Source organism: Babylonia areolata, chromosome 10 (genome assembly GCF_041734735.1).
Source record: "Babylonia areolata isolate BAREFJ2019XMU chromosome 10, ASM4173473v1, whole genome shotgun sequence".
NCBI classification, from domain to species: domain Eukaryota; kingdom Metazoa; phylum Mollusca; class Gastropoda; order Neogastropoda; family Buccinidae; genus Babylonia; species Babylonia areolata.
The window spans coordinates 17,321,179-17,346,058 of NC_134885.1; the positions used below are offsets into that span (position 1 = coordinate 17,321,179).

The window sequence follows — 24,880 nt, forward strand, 5'->3', positions numbered from 1 at the left end:
CAGGCCATGGAATAAAAGGAATACATGATAGACCATGGAATAAAAGGGAATATGCAACATACCATGGGATAAAGGTGATACAGGACATGCCATAGGTAAAGGTGATACAGGATTGACCATGGGATAATGGGATACACAACAAACCATGGGATAAAGTGAATGCAGGACAGACCATAGGATAAAGGGGATACAGGACAGACCATGTTATAAAGGGGATAAGAGACAGACCACATTATCAATGGGATACAGTACAGGCCACAGGATAAAGGGGATACAGGAAAGGCTATGGGGTAAAGGGGATACAGGACAGGTCAAAGGATAAAAGGGGTACAGGACAGGCCCTGGGATAAAGGAGATACAGGACAGGCCTAATCTGTCTCCTACTTGTACTCTTCCGACCTCAAATAAGGTAGGCTCCCATGATATCCTATTCACAAGTAATGCAAGAAACTTAGGATTCATCATTGATTCTAGACTTAGTATGAAAGATCATGTGACAAAAGTCTGTCAAACTGCCTTTTATGAGCTTAAACAAATTAGTTCAATCCAAATACCTCAAAGATGATGCAACAAAAACACTAGTCACCTCGTGTGTTCTTTCCACATTAGATTATTGTAATTCGTTATAAATAGGTCTGCCTTCTTTTGTCATAGAACCTCTACAGAAAGTCAAAAACTCAGCTGTTCATCTGATCTTGAAAGCTTGTCACAGACAACCTTGCATTCCTGTTCTATGTAAGTTACACTGGCTTCCAGTATCTGAAAGAATCAAATTCAAAATAACTTGTATATGTTTCAGTTCACTGAATGGTTCTGTACCATCGTACTTTTCTGACCTTGTCAAAATGTACAGTCCACCCCACCCTGGCTTGCGTTCTTCATGTGACATACGCGTGTTCAAAATCTCGCATTACAGATGCAAGTCCCATGGTTTCCGAACATTTACATACTGTAGCCCTTGGTTTTGGAAATCTCCACCACAGAATATCAGACAAGGCTCCACTATAAAATCTTTCAAGTCTAATCTTAAAACATACTTGTTCAAATAATATTTTAAACTATAGATAATTCTCTCTCCAAACCGTCTTTAAGTGTGAGTGTCCATGTGTGTGACAGGCCATGGGACAAAGGAGACACAGGACAGGCCATGGAACAAAGGAGACACAGGACAGGCCATAGGATAAAGGGGACACAGGACAGGCCATAGGATAAAGGGGACACAGGACAGGCCATGGAACAAAGGAGACACAGGACAGGCCATAGGATAAAGGGGACACAGGACAGGCCATAGGATAAAGGGGACACAGGACAGGCCATGGAACAAAGGAGACACAGGACAGGCCATAGGATAAAGGGGACACAGGACAGGCCATAGGATAAAGGGGACACAGGACAGGCCATGGGACAAAGGAGACACAGGACAGGCCATAGGATAAAGGAGACACAGGACAGGCCCTCAGATAAATGGGATACAGAACAGGCTCTGGGATAAGAAGGATTCAAGTCAGGCCATAGGATAAAGGGGATTCAGGACAGGCTCTGGGATAAAGGTGATACAGGCCAAGCCATGGAATAAAGGGAATACAGGACAGACCATGGGATAAAGGGGATATGTGACATACCATGGGATAAAGGGGATACAGGCCAGGCCATGGAATATAGGGAATACAGGACAGTCCATGGGATAAAGGGGATATGTAAGATACAAAACAGTCGATGGAAGAAAAGGGTACAGGACAGTCCCTGGGATACAGGGCAGGCCCAGGGATAAACGAGATACAGGACATGCCCTGGGATAAAGGGGATAAAAGGGACACTGGAAAGGCCAAATGATAAAGAGGGTACAGGAATGGCCTTGGACAAGGACATGGATACAAGGATACAGGACAGGCCCTTGGATAAAGGGGATACAGAACAGACTACATGGTGAAGAGGATATCAGACAGGCCGTATAATAAATGGGAAACAGTATTGGACATGGGATAAAGGGAATACAGGACAGGCCATAAGATAAAGGGGATGCAGGACAAGCCATGGAATAAAGGGGATACAGGACAGGCCACAGGAAAAATAGGATACAGAACAGGCCATATGATTAAGGGACAGGACAGGCCATGGGATAAAGGGGATACAGGACAGGCCAATAAATGATAGCGATACAGGACAGGCCACAAGATAAAGGGAATACAGGACAGGACATGGGATAAAGACAATACAGGAAAAGCAATGGGATAAAGGGAATCCAGGACAGACCATGGGATAAAGGGGATACAGGACATGCCATGGGGTAAAGGGGATACAGGGCCGACCATGGGATAAAGGGACAAAGGGAATATAGGAGAGGCCATGGGAATAAAGGGGATACAAGACAGGCCACAGTATAAAAGGATACACGACAGGCCATGGGATAAAGGGGATACTGGACAGGCCACTGGATAAATGGGATACAGGACAGGTCCTGGGATTAAGTGGATAAGGGACAGGCCACAGGACAAATGGGATATAGGACAGATCACAGCATAAAGGGGATAAGAGACAGGCTCTGGGATAAAGGGGATACAACAAGGCCACGGGATAAGGGGATATCTGACATACCATGTAATAAATGGGAAACAAAACAGGCCATTGGATGAAGGGGATACAGAACAGGCCATAGGATGAAGGGGATATATAGAACAGGCCAAGGTATGAAGGGAATACAGAACAGGCCATGGGATGAAGGGGATATATAGAACAGGCCAAGGTATGAAGGGAATGCAGAACAGGCCATGGGATGAAGGAGATATATAGAACAGGCCAAGGGATGAATGGGGATACATAACAGGCCAAGGGATGAAGGGGATATATAGAACAGGCCATGGGGTGAAGGGGATATACAGAACAGGCCATGGGGTGAAGGGGATATACAGAACAGGCCATGGGATGAAGGGGATATATAAAACAGGCCATGGGATGAAAGGGATATATAAAACAGGCCAAGGTATGAAGGGAATACAGAACAGGCCATGGGATGAAGGGGATATATAGAACAGGCCAAGGTATGAAGGGAATACAGAACAGGCCAAGAGATGAAGGGGATATATAAAACAGGCCAAGGTATGAAGGGGATACAGAACAGGCCAAGGGATGAAGGGGATATATAGAACAGGCCAAGGGATGAAGGGGATACAGAACAGGCCAAGAGATGAAGGGGATATATAAAACAGGCCAAGGTATGAAGGGGATACAGAACAGGCCAAGGGATGAAGGGGATATATAGAACAGGCCAAGGGATGAAGGGGATACAGAACAGGCCATGGGATTACAGGGGATACAGAACAGGTCATGGGATAAATGGGATACAGGACAGGCCTATGATGAAGTGAATACAGGACAGGCCATGAGATAAAGGGATTACAGGACAGGCCATGGGATAAGGGGATTACAGGACAGACCATAGGATGAAGGGGGTACAGGCAATGAGAGCAGACCTTGAGCAGTTCATGGAGGAGGAGAGGGTACTTCAGGATTCGCTGAACAGGTTTGATCAGCATAGCCTCCACATCAAATATATTTGTCCGCCTTCGCATCTCTTCCACTTTGGCTGCAAAATACTGGCATGCCTCTGGTACTTCACGGTGCTGAAAAAGATATGTGCACCACTTGAAAGATGTCAACTGATATGAATTTTTCACCTGAGAAAAATTTGAGTTCATGTGTAATGACAATGCTATTCATCCCATTCTACTGTGGTTTACACACACTTCAGGAAAGTGAATGTATATAAAATAAAACAAGATACAAAAGCTCTAAAGTTATGACAAAAAATACATCTGTTTTATAGCTCCACTTTTATCACATGGTCCTTTTCTTTTCATACTTAAAAAAAATCATTCGTCTTTCAACACACAAGCTGGAGTTGCTTGAAGACATGTGAAAAAAAAACTACCAATGCCCTATAACGTTTTTAAAAATTAAAGAAATAATACACCACACACACACACATACACACACACACACACACACACACACACACACCAAAACCAACAAAAACAATTATAATATTATAAATAATATCAATAATGATAATGTTCTTGTTGTTAATAATAATAATAATAATAATATTAGTAATAACAACCACAACAACAAAACAAAAAATAATATACACCATAATCAATGCTCCAATTTGTTATACCTTCATTGTCTAGGCTTTGACGGTTGAAAGAAAGCAAGCCAATGGCACAGACACCGGAATGCTATTACTGTGAGTATCAACCTTTCCACTTTGCATTAAAGTTTAAAGCATGATTTACAATATATCAATTTATGCCTGAGCAATCCTAATAGGATCTAAAAAAAACAAAACAAACCAACAACAAAAAAACGCATAGAAAAATTACTTCAAGAGGGAATAAATAATGATGTAACTGAATGGAAATGAGGAAATGAAAGGACAGCTTGTGCAGCGGGCTATTCTGAAACCAGAATCAAGATGATGACATGGGTGAGGGAGGTCAGACATGAATAATTAATAAGTTCCTAAACATACAAAAATAATTTCCCACATTCTACCTTCACCTGTAAGGTTAACAGACAAGTCATAATTAACTTGATAACTGTACCCTTTCACATTTAAGACTTAATTCAAAACACATAAAAAAGCACATGAAGGCTGACACTGAAGAGATGAAAAGTATTACATGAATCAGGGGAATAAATAAATTTCAAATGAAGGCATCATGTTGACCTGAAAAGCGTACAGCACTTTTGTGGCATTTTATATCAAGCACATCACATTCATAAGCATTTCACTGTTTTATGATCATAATATAGATCTGACAACCTTTTAAATCAGCCCTATCTTCATCTTGGCTTTTCTGCTTCATTTAATCACCTAACTCACATTTTCAGGCACGATGACTTCAGACAAGTTACATTTTGGGAGGGACAAAATTGTGATCAGAGGATCAGATGACAGAAGAGCTGATCAATACCTCTCTCCAATCAAATATGCCACTCCAATAAAAATGGCTACTCATTGTTGGAATCTGTAAATATGAATGTTCATCTTCAACACCTATGTTTGTGTATGAATGTTTCTCACCAAATAATGGAAATTAACGTTGGCCTCATTTCACAAGCCAAGTGCATACATATATATACAAACATACATTTGTACATACATATATAAATACCCACCCTCTTCCCCCACATACAAACATGTACATACACACATACATTACACACACACACACACACACACACACACACACACACACAATTAACACATACATGCATATACACAAATAGTTGAGAATACCAGTATATAATGTTCGGATGAACATACTACAACAAATTCGTTGCAGAGAGAAGAGGTGAGTTTGGAGGCCAGATTTTAAAGGGAAGATGGAGTCAGAGTGTCCGAGGTTGTCAGGAAGTCTGTTCTTTAGGGCTTGAAAAGAAAACAATCTGTATCAGTAGGTCTTTGCTCTGATGTGAGGTATCCTAAGAAGCTGAGTATCAGAAAAAGAGTGGAGCTAATGAGATAGAGTATAGATATGGAATAATTCAGAGATACTTTGGTCCATACCCACAAACTGCAGAAAAGGTCTGAGCTGATAGCCTGTAATCTACTCGATCAGAAACAGGCAACCATTGGAGAGACTGAATGAGAAGAGAAATATGGTCACATTTAAAAGCTTTGGAAATGTGTCTAGCAGCATTGTTTGCAAATGTGTCTAGCAGCATTGTTCTGGATTCACTGAAGTCTAACAGATACTTAGGAAGTCCAGAAAAAAGAGAATTATAGTAATCCATTCTTGAGAGAACAAAAACACACACAAGTGTTTTGGTTGTATTATTAGAGAGATTGTGATCCTATGCAATTCCAGATAGGCACTTTACAGATGTTTGAAATATGCTGCTGGAAGGAAAGAGACTGGTCAAGAAATACACCAAGACTGCGAACAGAAGAAGAAAATGAAATAGGTGTGCTATTAATCAGAGCAGAGTCAGGAAGAGAAGGATAATGATGAAACGCTTTTGGACAGGCTATCAAAGTTCAGTCATCTTCATTTAGAAGTACCTTGGTAAGAGTCATCCACCCAGTCTTTTAGGTTTGCAACGCACTCCCGTGTCTGAGAACCAGTGCATAAATTTCAGCTATGGAGTCTGACTGCTAAAGCTGAGTGTCATCAGCAAAGTTCTTATGTGACATCACATGACTGATGACATCTGACACTGGAGCAACATACAGCATGAAAAGAACTGGATGCAAGACAGACCCCTGTGGGACACTTTATCTCAAAGCAGATACACCAGATTATTGACTATTTGCACACACTTTCTGTGTACGATCTATGTCACGAAAGATGTAATCCATGCCACAAATACCAAAGAAAGTCTTAAGTCTGTTCAATGGGATAGAGTGGTCAATGGTGTCAAAATGCCACTGACAAGTCCAAAACTGTGAGAACAAATACTTTATCATTATCAAATCCAGGAAGCAAATCACTGACTGTTCTGAGAAGGGAAATTTCACACAACTATCACCACACCTATAAGCTGATTGATGACAGCTGAGTTGATGATTTTGTTCCAGATGAGATCAGAGCTGAGACCATACTTTTCCAGCAATTTTGATGAAAATGACAAAGCTCAGACATTCGTAAAGCAAGTATAATATCAACAGCCAAATTCTGGATCAAAGACTGTTGATTCTTGCTGATAAAGAGTGTTGACCATTTAAAGAAATTTATAGTAAGCAATGAGGTCTGTGCTAAAACCATTATCTGAGTAAAATTTAGTGGTTTCCATCACCCTATATGTTATCAGTAACCATTGATATATACATGTGCTTGGTCATGAATATTTATGAAAGGAAGGAGCCTTTATACACCTTGAGTCACATTTTAAAATCTAATGTTTTAGATGAGTGAGATCCATAAAAAAAAGTTCCCATAGTATATTCAGATTTACGTCCCATAACTCACTCAGAATTTTGCTCCTGCTGGCAGATGTATGTACCCATGTAATTTCCATATTAAGCAGAAGTTCCTATTTGAACTGGAAGATAAATTGACTGATTTTAATCAGTGTGTCAGTATTTCAGTTTTGTGAATGAGATATAAAAATATGACAGTAATCTGAAAACATTTTTGGCTTATTCAAACTGTTTGTGCACTTACCAGAAGTGCATTTTCATTACAATTAGAATGTGTGGAAAGATTTGATTTTTTCCTATCTTTAAGTCAAAGCATTTCTAGAGATAATGAATTTGTTGCAGTTGACCATGCACACACACACACACACAACCCACACACGAGCCAAAAATAACATAAAATAATCAGCTACCCCTCTCCCTCCTTCGACTCCCCCCAAACACAAAAAACAATAACAAAATAACCTTTGCCCACACCAAGACTGGATCTAGCAATCTCCATTCCTTTACACCTTAATGGAACTTTGTCTCAAACTCAATTGAAATCAGAGAAAAGGAAATGAACCCCTGTGCTATGATGAGTCTCAGTGTGCGGTGGATAATGGGTGAGGATTGGGTGGTGGCACAAATGTAGATGTATGAGAAGGAATGACGGAGGAGGGAGAGAGACTGCTCTTTGATATAAACATTTAAAAAAATTAACTTTTTAACCATCATAGACAATAAATCAAACTCTACTGAACTAATACACATGTATCTTATCAAAAAAAAACATGTCAGCCAAGGGTGGGTTGTTTGCAGGTGCTCAAGAGGCCCTTGTGTCAGTGGCAAGGTGCTACAGAACTGTATCTATTAATTTTATTTCTGTGTCAGTTCAGTTGTTGAACAGGTGGTTGTGCCCTATTCTGATGTGTGTGTATATATATTCTTCTTCTTCTTCCTATATATGTATGTGTATGTGTGTATGTGCGTATACCTGAGTGAGCGCATGTGTGTTGGTGTTTGTGGGTGTGAGGAGGGAAAGGTGAGGGAAAGGGGTGGGGGTGAGGAGCTGAGGGAGATTGAGAGGGAATGAATGAATGAATGAATGAATTTTTATTTTCCAACAGTGGAGATATTAGCACATTGGCCAACTTACATATCTTCCATTTATGTATATGTATACGTATGCATGTGTGTATATGTTTTTGCCCATTACCAAAGCAAAGCCCATAAACAAAGTGGCTTGGTCATTACCGATAATATACAAAGTTTTGCACATTACCGGTAAGGGGCATGAGTCCAATGTGCATTAATGGAAGATGGCATGTTGTGCACAAAGGATAACAAAGTCAACTGATAGGCTTTTAATGGAAGATGGCATGTAGTGCACAAAAGATAACAAAGTCAACTGATAGGCTTTCAGTCTCATGATCATTTTGGCATGGTGAGCTTGGATCGGCAAGAGATCTTAGTTCCATATTTGGCATGACCCTTCATCATGAATAAGAAGTAAAAATGAAAATGACTGTGACATCCTACTTATTTCGGGGTGTGTCACATCTCTCTCTTAACATGAAAACAGCTGACAAGACTTTCATTCGCAGTATTGCTTTTTCACAGTTGTTAGTGTGAATGAGTGTAGCCAACAAAAGTTTGGCACCCACCGGCAGCTGACCTTCGAGTAGCCAAGGTCATCATGGACAATTTTGTGTGCTGTCCCAACAGATAAGCTCAAAGTCCTTGCAATGTCATCCACTGTCACCCTTCTGTCAGACTGAATGAGGTCATTGACTGATTCGATCACCTCAGGAGACCTCACTTCTGTAGGCCTTCCAGGCCTGTCTTCATCCTCAACACTGCTCCGTCCTTCTTTAAACAATTTAGCCCACTTGTAGACATTTTTTCGGCTGAAACATGTGGCACCATACACAGTTGACATTCTCCTATGAATTTCAACTGGTTTGCACCCTTCAGCAACCAAAAACTTGATAACTGACCGCTGTTCAATCCTGGAGCATGCTTCTTGGTCGGCCATCTTTGTTAATCGCCAAAACTCTCAAAGTTTTTTTTAATCTGCAAAACAAATTAAATCCATGTGAAAAAGAAGTAAAACAAAAAAAAAACAAAAAAAAAGTAAGCTTCTATCTTTATTAGAAGTCCTTATACTGAAAAATTCAACTTATTTATTGAATGACCCTCGTACTATCCGCCTATGTGGAGAAAACGAAAGTACTACGGCCTATAACCTCCCGGAAGTAGGTAACCTCCCCTTTGTCCCGCTGGCTAGCGCCTTCTTTTGACGGCAATATGCCATCACCAGCGCAGCAAGCAGGGAGAACAGGAAGCAGGGAGGCCGGGAGGGTCTTAAATTTGGGTCACGGTAAGTATGTTATTTAAACATAATTTTAGATTGAAAATTTCCTTTTAATTACACATACTTAACCGTGACCCAACTAGTGCAGAATAGCGCGACAAGGTGGAGGGCTAGCCTGTTCTACTGTCTGTGTGCTGCGATGGCCTGCTGTGCAACTACCACAGAAGCAATGCCTCTTGAGCCATCATCCCGCAGGTGTGCGACGTCTCTCAGGTAGAAGTCGATGAAGGTGGCAGGATTTTTCCAGTAGGTGGCATCCAAGATGTCTTGCAACCGTGTTGAGTGTGCTAAGGCAAGAGAAGAGGACCACGCTTTGACTTCATGCGCTCTGGCTGAGGAGGCATCAAGTCTCAATCCTACGTCTGCATACGCACCTTTAATCGCATTGACTATCCATCGAGACAGCAACGTTTTGCTAATGTCCCGTGGATGGTCCAGGTTCCAGCTAATGAAGAGGCGTCATTTAGACGCTCGGAAGGGACGCAACCTTTTAAGGTATATGCGCAGGGACCTGACCGGGCAGAGGAATCTGTCCTCGTCATCATGAGCTTGAATGGAAGAGAGCAGTTTGATGAAAAGAATGGGAGAGGGTGTACTGGGAGGCAAGAAATTCAGGGAGGAATCTAAGTGAGATAGATCTGTCCGGCTCAAAGGCTATATCTTGTGTGACACCACTGAGGGCATGAACCTCACTACAACGCCTGCCTGAGGCGAGTGAGATGAGAAAGAGTGTCTTCATGGAGAGTAGCTTGAAGGGAGCTATAGCAAGGGGTTCGAAGGGTGCCTTGCGGAGGTATTGTAGGACCAGAAAAAGGTCCTAAGAAGGGGTCCGGGGGGATGTATGTGCATGACTGAGGGAAGCCCCTCGGACTAATGCCCTAAGCAGGGGGTCGTCTGAGAAGGAGGGCCCGCCTAGTTGCCAAAGAGTGGAGCTGATTGCAGCGCGATGGACGCGTACTGCAGAGGCAGAGAGGCCTTTGGAGGAGGAGAGGAAGGCAAGAAAGTTGGCGAGATCCATATTGGATGGGTGTGTGGGATTGACTGAGTGGATTGAGCACCAGGAGAGCCAGCGATTCCAGTGTGCAGAGTAAACGCCATGAGTGCCTTTGCGATGTGACCTGCACACAAGGTCAGCTGTGTCATCGGAGGCGCCTAGTGCTGACAGAGATTCCCGCACAGTAGCCAGGCGTGTAGGTTGAGAACCTCTGGGTTTCCATGGGGGATACCCGAGTGGGGCCGGACTAGGGAGTGTCTGCCAATGTGAAGGCGGAGTGGGGGAACGTGAGTGAGGTGGAGAAGGTTGGGGAACCACAGCTGTGCTGGCCAGTGGGGTGCAATGAGAATCAGGGCGGCACTCTCCAGCCTTGCCTTTCTGAGGACTTTTCGCATGATTGGAAGTGGGGGGAAGGCATACCCCGAAAGGTTGGACCAGCTGATCGATAGGGCGTCCACGGCCCAGGCCTGCGGGTCTGGGACTGGGGAGACGTATGCTGGAATGCGGAAGTTGAATCTTGTGGCGAAGAGATCCACATGTGGTTTGTGCCAATGGTCCCAGATCGACTGAAATGTTGAGTGTGACAGGGTCCACTCCATTTGTAGCACTGTGTGGGATCTGCTGAGGTAATCTGCTAGAATGTTGAGCTTGCCTGGGACATGTTGTGCTGTCAGGTGGATGTTGTGCTCTTGACACCAGAGGAGGACTGTCTCCGCACGCAGGGACAGCTGGTGTGAGTGAGCTCCCCCCTGTTTGTTCAGATAACATACTACCGTCATGTTGTCTGTGCATAGCAAGATCAACCTGTGCAAAACGTGGAGGAGGAAGTGCTGGAGGGCAAGGAAGACCGCCTCCAGTTCCAGTTTGTTGATGTGCCATGACTGCTGATGTGGGGACCAAGTCCCCGATGCTGTGTGGTTCTCCATGTGTGCACCCCAACCCATGTTGGAGGCATCTGTGTACAGTTCTGCATCTGGTGTTGGGTTCAAGATGGGAACCCCGGCGTTGAGCCATTGCATGTCCATCCAGTGCTGGGTTGACTGTGAGAACCATGTGCCTAGAGGAATACAGGTGTCCCATGTCTGAGAAGACTGGGACCACCTGTCCTGGAAGTGACGCTGAAATGGACGTTTGTGTATCTCCCCAAGGGAACAAGTTCAGCGAGGGACTCCATGAAGCCCAGCAGAGAGGCAAGTTCCCTGGCGGACACTGAGGTTGCCTGTGATAGTTGAGAAAGGAGGCTGTGTAGCCTGTGGAGGCGAGGCATGGCCAGACATATGGTCATTGATACAGAATTGATCACCATACACAGAATTTGAACTGTTGAGAGGGCTCCAGTTCCGATTTTTCTGTGTTCATCAGAAAACCCAGTGATTGGCACTGGTTCCTGACGAGGTTGAGGTGATGCTGGCAGAGGGCCTTGCTCTCCACAAGGATCAACCAGTCATCTAGGTAGACCCTCAGGTGTATGCCCTTGCTCCTGAGGGCTAAACATAGTTCCCTGACCACCCTGGTGAAGACCCACGGGGCTGGAGCAAGGCCAAATGGAAGGGCTCTGAACTGGAAAGACTTGCTGTCCCATGAGAAGCGGAGCCACTTGCGGTCCCTGGGGTGAATGAGGATATGGAAGTATGCGTCTGTGAGGTCTATGGAGACTGCCCAGTCGCCTTGCCTGATGGAGTTCCTGATTGACGCAGGTGATTCCATGCGGAATGGTTTGTGCTGGAGATAGTTGTTTAGAGGAGAATGGTCTAGGACTGGCCGCCATCCACCAGAGGTTTTGGGGAGAACGAAAATGCAGCCGAAGAAGCCTGGTGACAGAGGAGGAGCTTCTTCTATGGCCTCTTTCTGGAGAAGGGAGAGGATTTCGTCCCACAGGGCTGAGCGGGCTGCGTCGCCCTGTGGGGGGGGGGGGCGGGGGGGGGGGGAAGGGAGGAGGAGAGAGAGTGAGAGGTGCCTTGAAGGAGAGCCAAGGCAGGCGGAACCCTGACGCTATCACCCGGAGGACCCGCTCGCATGCTGGGAGAGACAGCCACGCTGGCATGTGCCTGGATAGGCTTCCTGCTGGCTGCTGGTGCACGAGTGGCGGGTGAAGGGCGGGGGCAAGTCATTGGGGGTGGGCCGGTGTGGAGTTGGCTGCTGGCCTGCGTGGAGGGCAGAGTGTGTGCGACTGGCACCTGTACGCCCTGGGCTGGCCCCTGGGTTGTGCCCTGGGTTGCACTCTGGCGTTTGAGGGTGAAGACTGGCGCGGGCACAGTCTGAAGGAGGTAATGTTGCTACGCCTGAAGGTGTAGGGTTGATGCCGCGGAGCGTGCCGCAAGTGTGCCGAAGTGCGGAGAGGGCCTGCACCAAGGGCAAGGTCCCTACCCAAGTCTGCGCGGCGTTTTATGGGGAATCCCTGACCAAAAAGGGAACCATCCGTGGGAGGAAGCGCTCTTAGGGAAGCATGTTTTGGCAGAGAGTGCACGTATGGAGAGCGGTTGAGCACAGCGTCCCTCCTAGCCAAAATCACATTCATGTAGGCCTGTGCTTGTATATTGGCAGACTGCATGAGGAGCTGGGCGATCTGCTGTACAAAGGGAGAGAAGACGGAGATGTCAAGGCCGGCTGGTGGATCAGTTGGGGTTTCCACCAGTGCTGTGGCAAGGCCCGCCAGGAAGTTGTCTATGGCTGCAGTTGATTCGAGGGATAATCTGGCAGCTTCCTCCAGATCCATCAGGAATCTGTCGGGCAATGTGACTGTGCGATTGCCATGTGAGTTGCGCGGGAGGAGTAGTAGGTCTTCCTGAGAAAGAGGCAGAGGTCTTTGCGGAATAGGACATGGAGGCTTTGAAGTGGGTCTGGGCAGAGTTTTCAAGAATTTCCCTCGACCCATTGCGGCTGGGAAATTGGGGACAGAATCAGAGGGGACATCGCTGATGGGTTGGCCCCTGATGCGTGCCAGTGTATTATGCAGGGCGTCAAGTACCATGGGCAACTGTGTAAGGGCGTAGTGAGGGCCATGGGAGGATCTGTGGATGCCCATAATTTCCATAGCACCACAGGTTTGAGGTGTGCCCGGTGCATAAATTGTCTCCACCCTGTCTGGAGTGGAGGAAGCTAGGTGGGCTAGTGCTTCCTGCAGGGAAACCAACTGATTTTCTTCCGAAGGTGGTTCCTCTGTGTCTGTGTCACCATCAGAGAGTGTCTCTTCAGTGGCATAGGATGATGGGTCAGGCTGTGTGCTGAGCATGTGACCAGTGTGGCTGCCCTGGGTGCTCTGAGTGTGCCCTGTTGTAGTGGAGGGGAGCTGCTGGGAGGTGGCAGAGGATGGTGGAAGGAGATTAGAAGGAGGAGCAGTAGCAGGAGGTGTGGCACCAGGAAGGACAGTGGAGCATAATTGCTGCAGCAAGCTGATAATGAGCTGCTGATTGTTTGGTAAAGCAGCTTGCTGAGAGACCATTATTGGCTGGGAAACAGCAACAGCCGGTGGAATGGCAGATGTGGACATCACTGCATAGCTTGCTGGAACCGTGCACGTGCCTGCACTGATGGCAAGGGGCAGTGCCGGTGCAAGGGAAGTAACTGCGGCCACCGTTAAGGGATCCGAAGCAGGAGTTGCTCCCTTGGATTGGAAAATTGTGACAAGGGGAGGGGTGCACGCATATGGGCGAGCGTGTCCCCTAGAGGTCCAACTTCCTCCCTGCACATGGGGAGGGCATCCCTACGCGCCTTGGTCGCCAATGGATCCGAAACAGTTGAGGCATGCCGTGTGGGGGGATCATGATCCAATGTCACGGCCGCCACCACAGACGCATTGCACATAGGGCCCAGTCTAGCATGCGGATCCAGAAAAAGTGTATGGTGTTGTTTCCCCAAAGGGTTTGTGCTGTAATCCCTTGTTGAGACTGTGGGCATGGGGAAAGGGATAGAGGAGGTCGACTCGGGTACTGCCAACTGGCAGAGCCGAGAAATCACAGATCGCGTCGAGTCCGTTCGCAGTTCGAAATTAGAAATATGAATGGTACCACTGACCTGTGTTTGGGGTAACAAACCTCTAGAAGTCGCCGGAGGAGGCGTAGGGGGTAGTGGGAGTCTGGAGTCGACCGGAGATAGTGGAGGAAGTGGAGGTGGTGTGGGGTTGGCGTTGTTGAGAGAGCCAGAGGTAGAGGGCCCAGACTGATCGCAAATCATTTGCGATCATGCCTTAATTTTAGCCCGATCTCCCAATCGGGCTACATAATTGTGCGACCTGTTTGAAGACATAATTGGACACAAAACAGAAATGCCAAAGAATCAATAGACAGATAGAAAATGCGAAAAAACTTAGCCGTATGAAGTGCACAGGAACAGGTGTCGAGATGGCTGCCGGAAAAAGAGGGCGCTAGCCAGGGGAACAAAGGGGACGTACCTACTTCCGGGAGGTTATCGGCTGTAGTACTTTCGTTTTCTCCGCATAGGTGGATAGTAGTTTGCACAGGACAGGAATGTCAGACCCCTGCCGGAGTCTGCACTAGTTGGGTCACAGTTAAGTATGTGTAATTAAAGTGAAAATTTCAAAGGAGAAGATAAGGAAGCTGCCATAGGATTATAAAGAATTAAAATGATATGACATAGTCGCTTTAGGAACTGTAGAAAAGCTTTTGCTTGTTGGTTCCAATGTTGATTTTTTTGTCACAAGAGAAGGTCCAAATGGAGTTACAAAAAATGCTTGCAGAACATGGTAGAGAAAAAAAACCCAAAATAAATTAAACAAATCTTAAATGTAACATGGATGCAGATGCAGATGTTTCTGTCAAGGTGTTGGAGCTGCCAACTGAAAAAAATCAAATTAATTTTAAACATTTAGTTTTTACTTGCGCAGACAGGTGAACCTCATTAATATGCAATGTCTATCCCCTTCTCTGCTCTCTTTCTGTCTTTTATGTTTTTATCCACCACACTTATCGCAACCACATGGACACACACACAAACATTCATGCACATCCGCACAAACACACAGACACACACACTCACACACATGCACTCACACACAAAGAGCGTCAGACATTAGCAGGCATAGAGAGAGAGAGGGTGAGAGAGAGAGAGATTTTAAACAAAATCAAATATTATATCAATCAATTTTACGCCACCATGAGTTTGAATCTTTCTTTTACTCAAAAAGAAGACATACACACATATCCACACACACACAAATTCCCTCCCCTCCCCCCAAACCTCCCAACACATACAAGCAGATTGAGAGAGAGATTTTTATGCTTTAACATATATATATATATATATAGAGAGAGAGAGAGAGACGCTTTGACATTTTTATTGTCATTACCTGTAAGGGTCTATTGACAAGGGGGTGACAGGGATTAATTCTTAAATCCCCTTAAATGCAAAGCAACATTCTGCTCAACAGCATTTCATCAACAAACAAACAAACAAACAAAAAAATCTCTAAATATAACTCTCTCAAGATACATTAAGCAAGCGGAACACACACACACACACACACACACACACACACACAAAGAAACTAATCATTCAAACTCGACCACCCATTCTAGGAGTGATATAGTTCAATATATCAATTATCTACCTTACCAAATTAACATAAGAAAATAAAATTTACATATGGATATCCTCCTCATTTACTCTGGTGTGTTCTGATCATTGTGATTATGCCTTATTTTTTGTGCTTCTGAGATAAATTTAGCTACTGACTGTATGATATATATATATATATATATATATAGAGAGAGAGAGAGAGAGAGAGAGAGAGAGAGAGAGAGAGAGAGATATTATATATATCTTTTTTTTAATAACTTTGTTGATATATAGTTTCAGTATCTCAAGGAGACATCACTGTGTTCTGACAAATCCATATACATGACACCACATCTGCTGTGCAGTATAACCCAATGTGCTGTCAGGCCTTGACTGCATGCACAAGTGCCAAGTGATACACACACACACACACACACACACACACATATATATATATATATATATATATATATATATATATATATATATATATAAGAAAACACAAGATAAATCCTGGACTTGCTGGCACCACTCCAAGAAAATCATTCCACAGGGGCACAGGGGTAGATTCTCGAAAGAGAACACAAAAAATATGGAAAATAAACCCGAAATAAAGTAACTGTCCTCCTTTTTGCTACTCTCAAATTTTCTCCTGGTGAAGCCCAATGGGCAAAAATTTGAGAGTGGCAAAAAGGAGGACAATCATTTTCTTTTGGGTTTAATTACTATTTGATAATATATATATATATATATATATATATATATATATATATATATATATATATATATATATATATATATAATGTATGTATGCATGTATGTGTATGTTTGTGCGTATGTGTGTGTGTGTGTGACTGTTCTGTATTGAACACAATCATATTAAACAAGAGAGGCAAAGCCTTCAAGACTCACTTGTGATAAATTAAGTCCCCTAGCATTAATTACAGAGTAATTTCCCTTTTTTTACTATCTGCACCAAAACGTTTGCAAAATAAATAAAACTTCTATGCTTAGCAAAAGAAGTTCCTGTTTGAACAAAAAAATAATAATGACTCCTCTTGTTGTTGTGTCAGAATAAGAGGTCAAAGTGCCAAGTTTAGAAAATACAAAAAATATAAATATAACAGTAAATGCAGTTTGCATATAATTAGGCTTCTTTTTTAATTTTTTTGTGCCCATCCCAGAGGTGCAATATTGTTTTAAACAAGATGACTGGAAAGAACTGAAGTTTTCCTATTTTCATGCCAAATTTGGTGTCAACTGACAAAGTATTTGCAGAGAAAATGTTAATGTTAAAGTTTACCACGGACACACAGACACACGGACACATACACACACACACACACACACACACACACATCCACACAGACAACCGAACACCAGGTTAAAACATAGACTCACTTTGTTTACACAAGTGAGTCAAAAACTGCTCAATGTTGTAATTTCTGTGTTACAGTTTATCATATACAACTGTTCTGCATTGCAGTTTATCATATCTTATGGTTTTCTGTGATATGATTTGATATATTTAACTGTTGTGTGTTGGTGTTTTAATTCATAATACATGTCATGCTTGTAATCTGTATCACAGATTTTAACACACTTAATTTCTGTTGTTGAGATAATAGAGTTATTCTGATTCGGATTCTTAGGTGATGTCAATATAGTCCTGTTAGAAGTGAGCACAGAAAAAACAAACACATTTGATCTTGAATATATTTCCTTCAACTGTATGTTTTAATCACAGAGCCATGAGCACTTCCTCTAAGCCATCAATGGGGGTTGTTTTTGTTTGTTTTGTTTTTTTGCATCATAAATACCATCAGCAGTAATTCCTTAACTAAAAGTGACAGATCCACTTCTAACTCATCTCAAACCCTGCAGATGTTTGCAAGTAGTGAGCCAAATTAACATTCTGACTGGTTAAAAAAATTGAGTATGCACGGTCATCCATGACACAGATGGTGGTGTTTGTCATATGTTGGGCATTGGAACAGACAGACAGACAGATAAGCGGAGACAGAAGACAGTGAGAGAGAGAGTGAAACATAACAAAACTTTATTTATCAAGGGTAAAAAGATAAACAAAACTGACATGATGCTTATTTCCACCCATCCCTGGGGCATATAAAAAATGCATAATGCATTGAAATAAAAAAGAAAATAAATATGTTATAAAGTTAACACAAAGAAAACATGTTCAAATGAAAATCGGCAAACTCTACAGCTGGGAACAAACAACAAATATATGTGCATGCGTGCATGCGTGTGTGTGAATAGATATGAGACCAATAATGAGAAAATAACACACACATACAAGACTGACAAGTATGGCGGAGAGAAAATAACACACACATACAAGACTGACAAGTATGGCGGAGAGAAAATAACACACACATACAAGACTGACAAGTATGGCGGAGAGAAAATAACACACACATACAAGACTGACAAGTATGGCGGAGAGAAAATAACACACACATACAAGACTGACAAGTATGGCGGAGAGAAAATAACACACACATACAAGACTGACAAGTATGGCGGAGAGAAAATAACACACACATACAAGACTGACAATTATGGCGGAGAGAAAATAACACACACATACAAGACTGACAATTATGGCGGAGAGAAAATAACACACACATACAAGACTGACAATTATGGCGGAGAGAAAATAACACACACATACAAGACTGACAAGTATGGCGGAGAGAAAATAACACACACATACAAGACTGACAATTATGGCGGAGAGAAAATAACACATGCATACAAGACTGACAAGTATGGCGGAGAGAAAATAACACACACATACAAGACTGACAAGTATGGCGGAGAGAAAATAACACACACATACAAGACTGACAAGTATGGCGGAGAGAAAATAACACACATATACAAGACTGACAATTATGCTGGATTACATCTTCCTTCTTTCCCTTTTTCATTCTTTATTTATTTATTTTTCTTAATCTTCTACACTTTTATTGACTGTTTTATTGACAATAAGTCACCTGAAATGTCACTCTAAGTTCTTGAAAAAGGAACATTTTTGTTAGGTAATTTAAATGAACCAGAGTTGCTTTTATGAAAGAGCAGGAAAAAAGGTGAAAGAAATTGTGTTCAGAATATGAAAGACTTAACTAAACATGCAAAGTCTTCTTCTTCTTCTTCGTTCGTGGGCTGCAACCCGCACGTTCACTCGTATGCACACGAGTGGGCTTTTACGTGTATGACCGTTTTTACCCCGCCATGTAGGCAGACATACTCCGTTTTCGGGGGTGTGCATGCTGGGTATGTTCTTGTTTCCATAACCCACCGAACGCTGACATGGATTACAGGATCTTTAACGTGCGTATTTGATCTTCTGCTTGCATATACACACGAAGGGGGTTCAGGCACTAGCAGGTCTGCACATGTGTTGACCTGGGAGATCGTAAAAATCTCCACCCTTTACCCACCAGGCGCCGTCACCGTGATTCGAACCCGGGACCCTCAGATTGAAAGTCCAACGCTTTAACCACTCGGCTATCGCGCCCGTCATGCAAAGTCTTGAGTTAACACAACTCACAAAAAAAAGTAAACACTGAATGCCCCAATCTGATAACCAGTGAAATATAGCCTACCTTCTCCATGACAGCAATGACATCGTCATGATGACGGCAGTATGGGGCATATGTGTTTTTCATGTCATCTGCCAAGGCAACAAACGTAGAACCTGCAAGAGAACAACAGTGTGAAGCATCAATGATACATCACACAAACAACAGATGGCAGAGAATGTGAATCACATCACAGGAACGATGCAGAAAATCACTGAAGCCAGTATCAGAAACTTATCTTGGACTCTTTATTTCAGGACAACACTTTGGAGCACACACAAATTATGTGTCACATTTAACAGATGTGCTTATAAATTAAACACTTAACAGAAGTATACAAAAAAATCACTTTTGACGGTCAAAAATCTCCTGATAAATAGGCAACAAAGGCCAGAATAATGCCTGGAACTTAAGGTGTAAAAAGAGGTGTGCACACAAATCAATATCACATTTAAAAGGCGTGTGCATGTAAAACAAACATCACATTTCACATGGGTCTGCATGTAAATGAAATGTCATGTTTAACAGGGATGAATATATGAATCAACATATCACATTTCACTAAAGTGTACAAATGAATTAAATGTCTCATTTAATATGGGTAGACAGACCAATTATATGTCACGTTTAGCTGGGATATATATATATATACATATGTAATACATCAAAATTCACTGTGGTTTACATGTATATTTAGTGTAACATTTTACCAGGGACAAATATAAAAATTAAGCATTGTACTTTGCTATCTGCTGAACAATCTGTGACAGGGTGGAAAGAAGGTAGAACAGAGCATCACTCACTTCAGTCACTGTTGGTGTTAATCGGTGCAGGACAAAATGTTCACAGTGAAGCGGTTGTATTTCAATTGAAAGTTGTGACTGACTTATGAGAGGGAGATGAAGACACATATGATTTATTCATTTAAGGCCATAGCCCATCTGAATGAGAGGCAATAACAATATATACAGTTGTCACTATAACTGTGAGTAAACAATCAGCTGTTTTCACAACTACAAAAATTAGGACTAAACCGTTTCTCTTAACTTAAAGCTTTATACAGATATAAAGCAACATTACATACAATACTATCATCAGATGGTGCCATCAATAAACAAAATTTAAACAAACATGAATGTTCATAATACTTCTTCAAAATTAATTCTAAGCGAAGTTCATTCAAAACAGGACACTTTAAAAGCAAAATGAATTTCATCTTCATCTGACTCTTTGCACAATGGGCACAACTCTCTGAATGATCAAAATTTCTATAGTAGTATCTGTGCATGATGTTTTCAAAAATGCAGAATCTAAATCTTGCAAACATAAATCATAGGTGTGTGTCCATACTAAATAAACAATAACTCTGAACTAAACGTGAAGAAGTATAAGTTCCGCAGAAACAGAATCTATCATTTGATTGGATATGATTTTCCCAGTTTGCAATCTACGATCTATTAAACATTGGTGAAATGTTTTCAAAATCACATTCTCATTACCTACTGCTCGATGTTCACATACATATCCAAATCTCAATTCACAAAGACAAGTTCTTATGTTCAAAGCCAAGTACTTTTTACCTCTAAAATCTAAATCATAAAAAAATAGTATAGGATTTACATGAAATTCTATCATTAATTTTCATATCCTGGTAATTCTAACCAATGTCAAATATATCTCACTGCAGAATTTATACAGGATGAATATCTATTCATTTCACTGTATACTGAATCATTTGGTGTTTTCATTTCAACTCCTAAAACCTGTTGTAGTCCAAATGAATTTAAAAAATCAGTATGTCTTGGTTTCAGGTCTGACACTGGTTTTGCACTGACTTTTCAAAATGGTATGAAGACATCTTAGGGGGTGACAGGAAGGGGAGGCCCTAATCCCACGACCACCAAAAATGGAAAATGTTGGTGATGTGTTCAGCAGTGCAGCTCCCCAACGATCAAACCAGGTTTTGGGACCAGTGACAGTGATGAGTAAGCATACATAAAGGGGATTAACCCCTTCACTGCCAGTATGTTTTGCTATAGCCTATGCTGAGAAAATTTTCAGAAAAACAAGAAAAACATGCCAATGATTTTAATTTGCTTATATTTCAAAAAGTATTGAAGATAAGTGCATAAAAGTATATATCAAATGAAAGGAAAATGAACCAAGATTTTGTTTTTAATACTCACATGTTCAAATAATGAGTCAATCTGACACAAAAATTCCATAAAATGTAATATAAAAAAAATTGGGACTGTCATTCCATCATGTAGGTGCTACAACATCAACCAGGTTATCAACCAGTCTTTCTTGTGACTGTTGTGATCAACCACACACACTGTCAAAGGTTGTGCAACAGTGTGCAGGTCCACAAGTCTCCAACACAGTCCATACAAAAAATGAAAAGGGTGTACTCACCCAGCATCTATCACCAGTAAAAAAAAAAGCTGTGTGTGGTACTTGCGGAAACAGTTGTTGCTGCAGTTGTTGATCATGATGGCCCATGGCACCCATGTTTTTATTGTAATCCAGAATTGCTGGAGGCTTATTTACTGCCCTTTGGTCTTGCTGCTGCTGGTCTTCAGCTGCAGGTTTGTGGCAAGTTGTCAACTCCAGATGGTCCAGGACGAACATCATTATCATCACCATGCTGCATACCTGAAACACATTTATTTGCATAAAAGACTAAGTTTGTTGGGGGGGGGGGGGGGGGGGGGGGTTTGTGTGTTTTTTTGTTTGTTTTGTTTTGTTTTTGTTTTTTTGCTTGTTTGTTTGTTTTTTTACATATAAAAAAGGTTATGAAGTGGTACCATTTTATTTTTGATTGTTTTCAGAAGCTGAAATACAAACACACACACCTACCCCCCCACCCCCACCCCCCAACACACACACACTGAAACTGGTTCATGGTATGCCCCACCTCCTTCATTCTCTCTTTCTCATACAAAACAAAATGACAACACACACACACAAACTTCTACAAGTGTTGCATTTACAAAGTAATTTAGGCATACAATTCTGTATATCATTCTCTGATTTCAGTTTTGTAAACATTTCCCCCCCACCCCCCTCACTAACACACACACACACCAACAAGAACAAGAACAACAAAAAAAACCAATACACACTCGGAACGAATTCACAGAAAGCTCTAGGCGAGCGACACACGCTGTCATCAACGATGAGCCAGCCAGCAAGCCACGCCCCTTCGTGAAGCGTTGGTCACACACAGTACACACGTGACTGACTCTCTCTCACACACACTGATCAGTGACTGACAAAGCTACTTACCACAGCTAACACATTCAAAACACACACAATGCAGTTATATTCATTGTTACAACAAACAGAAAGCAAATAATAAACTGACAAACCTCGTGAACACCCACCTGCATCTTGAATCAGCTGAGCTTGTCTGCATTCATTTTCGTCAAGCAACCCCACCTTCCACCCCCCTCCATGTCAAAACTGGCGTCTTCGGCATCAACTTCACGCAGTTCTATCTCATTCTGTCCACAATCTTCATCTCTACTATTTGCATCGTGAAGGATTTCTTCCAATATTTGTGCAAGTGCTTGGGTTTGTCTGCATTAAGCCATGGCTTTGCAAACACAACTTGAGCTTCGTACAAACTTGCAAAACTTTCGCCATAAATGTGACAATAAAGTGAATACTTTTAGCTAATGGAACTCAGGAGACAAAGAGCTCTCAGGGGAGCTAATTTAATGGTTTGCGGACTGTATTTTCTGCAATGTGGGACTAAAAACATAGAACGTTGTAACACAACGTACGGCGTACATCAATACAGCATTGGTGAGTGATATTTCATGACATACGCTGTACGTCAACAGCGCAGTCCAGAGGTTAAGGTATTAGCAGCTCTGCATATAGGCTGATCTGGGAGACTGCAAATACCTATCTTTATTGTTAATCAACCAGGAATCAAAACCAGGATCCTCAGACTGAACATCCATCACTTTAACCAGTTGGCAACTGTGCTCATCTCATTTCACATTTACAGTTACTTTTTTGCTTTGTTTTTTAGCATTTGAAAAGTTGCATGGGTGCAACAAGAAGCAGAGTGCAGGAGTGGAAAACCCTCGGCCCCCACCCCTTCACCCCCTCCCGGCCAAAAATCCATGTATCATTCTTTTAATTCTGTTGCACAGGTTTTTGACCATGGAAAAATATGCTCCTGTGATTTATTTTACTGTGATAATGATAAATATCTACCAAAAAGTTCAGTCTATAAGCCGTGACTTTTTCTCCCTGCTTCAACCTCTGTGGCTAATATAATGATGCAGCTTATTTGAGGATTTTAATGATCCCGGGATTGTCACATTCTTGTCAATGCTTCCCTTCAAGTTCAACTCACCAAAATCATGATTTCTGTCCATTAATTTTTGGATGAGCTTCAGGTGAGTGTGCTAACTGTTCACAATTTAAAAATCAAATTTGCACACATTAAAGCCTTCAGATCAGCATTCAGGTCTACTCTGCTCAAGTGCACACCCTCATCATGCCAAAAACGTGACAAAATGCCTATGATGCAGCCTTCAAATTGAAGACGATCGACCTAGCAGACGACAGTGCAAGCGACGAACCAGCAGCGACCTCCACCTTGCGTTCATGTTCATCAAGTGAAAGTGAGGCTGAAGTCAGTGACAAGATGGTGGAGAAAGCTGCACTGGTTCTCTTCAACTCGGACACTGAAGACGAAGATTTCAGTGGATTCAGTGAGCTGGATGATGCTGAATAAATTTGACTATCCCTAAGTTATGGATCTTATTTTTATTTTTGTGTGTGTTTGTGGCACTAGCAGTATTTTCGCTTGCTTTTCTTTGTGTTGTTTCCACTTGTGTTTATTTCATAACCTACAGTATTGACAGCTTTTCTGTAGTATCGGTATGTGTTCCGGTACCGGTAATAAGTGTGGCTTATAAGCCAGTGCGGCTTACGTGTGTATGAAGTTCAATTTTTTTCCCAAATTTAGTGAGTGCGGCTTATATACCAGTGCGCTCAATAGACTGAACTTAATGGTACTCTTTCAATCATTCTGTTCAATAATACTCTACATGCTGTCTTCTTCTGAAGGAAACAAAAAGAAATTATACAGAAAGATGGAGAGAAAAAAAACCCTACATTATGCAGCAACTGGATGGCTGTCTGTTTAGAACAAAGATGAAACAAAAACACTATGCATCACAACATACAGTCATCACATAGCTGGACTCCTCACAGCACAGACAAAATTCTGTTTGTACAAACTGTAAAGTGACTGTCACACAGAGCACTAGGTGAAGGAGGGACACTAACCCACAATCTGATCGTGGAAGGCCTTGCCACTGATGGCCGACTCGAGGCTGGTCAGCAGTCGCTGGGCAACATCTGCAATCTCCTCCATGTTGCCAAACAGGAACTCAATGTCCACACTGCTGGGCACCTGTCCCATCAACAACACATATCATCACAGCAGTCACCACTATGTTCTT

The 24,880-nt window shown here is 42.4% G+C and overlaps 1 protein-coding gene across 5 annotated transcripts in view; it reads right to left on the reverse strand.

Annotated features, from left to right (window-relative positions):
* The window catches only part of LOC143286835 (dynamin-binding protein-like), a 274,661-nt gene that overhangs the window by 144,394 nt on the left and 105,387 nt on the right, over positions 1–24,880 (reverse strand). For all 5 annotated transcript variants that reach the window (XM_076594658.1, XM_076594659.1, XM_076594657.1 and 2 more), the window contains 3 exons: positions 24,705–24,831; positions 19,416–19,507; positions 3,471–3,620 (listed from right to left, as the gene is read on the reverse strand). In XM_076594658.1, coding sequence (XP_076450773.1) covers positions 3,471–3,620; positions 19,416–19,507; positions 24,705–24,831 — 369 coding nt within the window. The remainder of the gene's footprint in view (positions 1–3,470; positions 3,621–19,415; positions 19,508–24,704; positions 24,832–24,880) is intronic.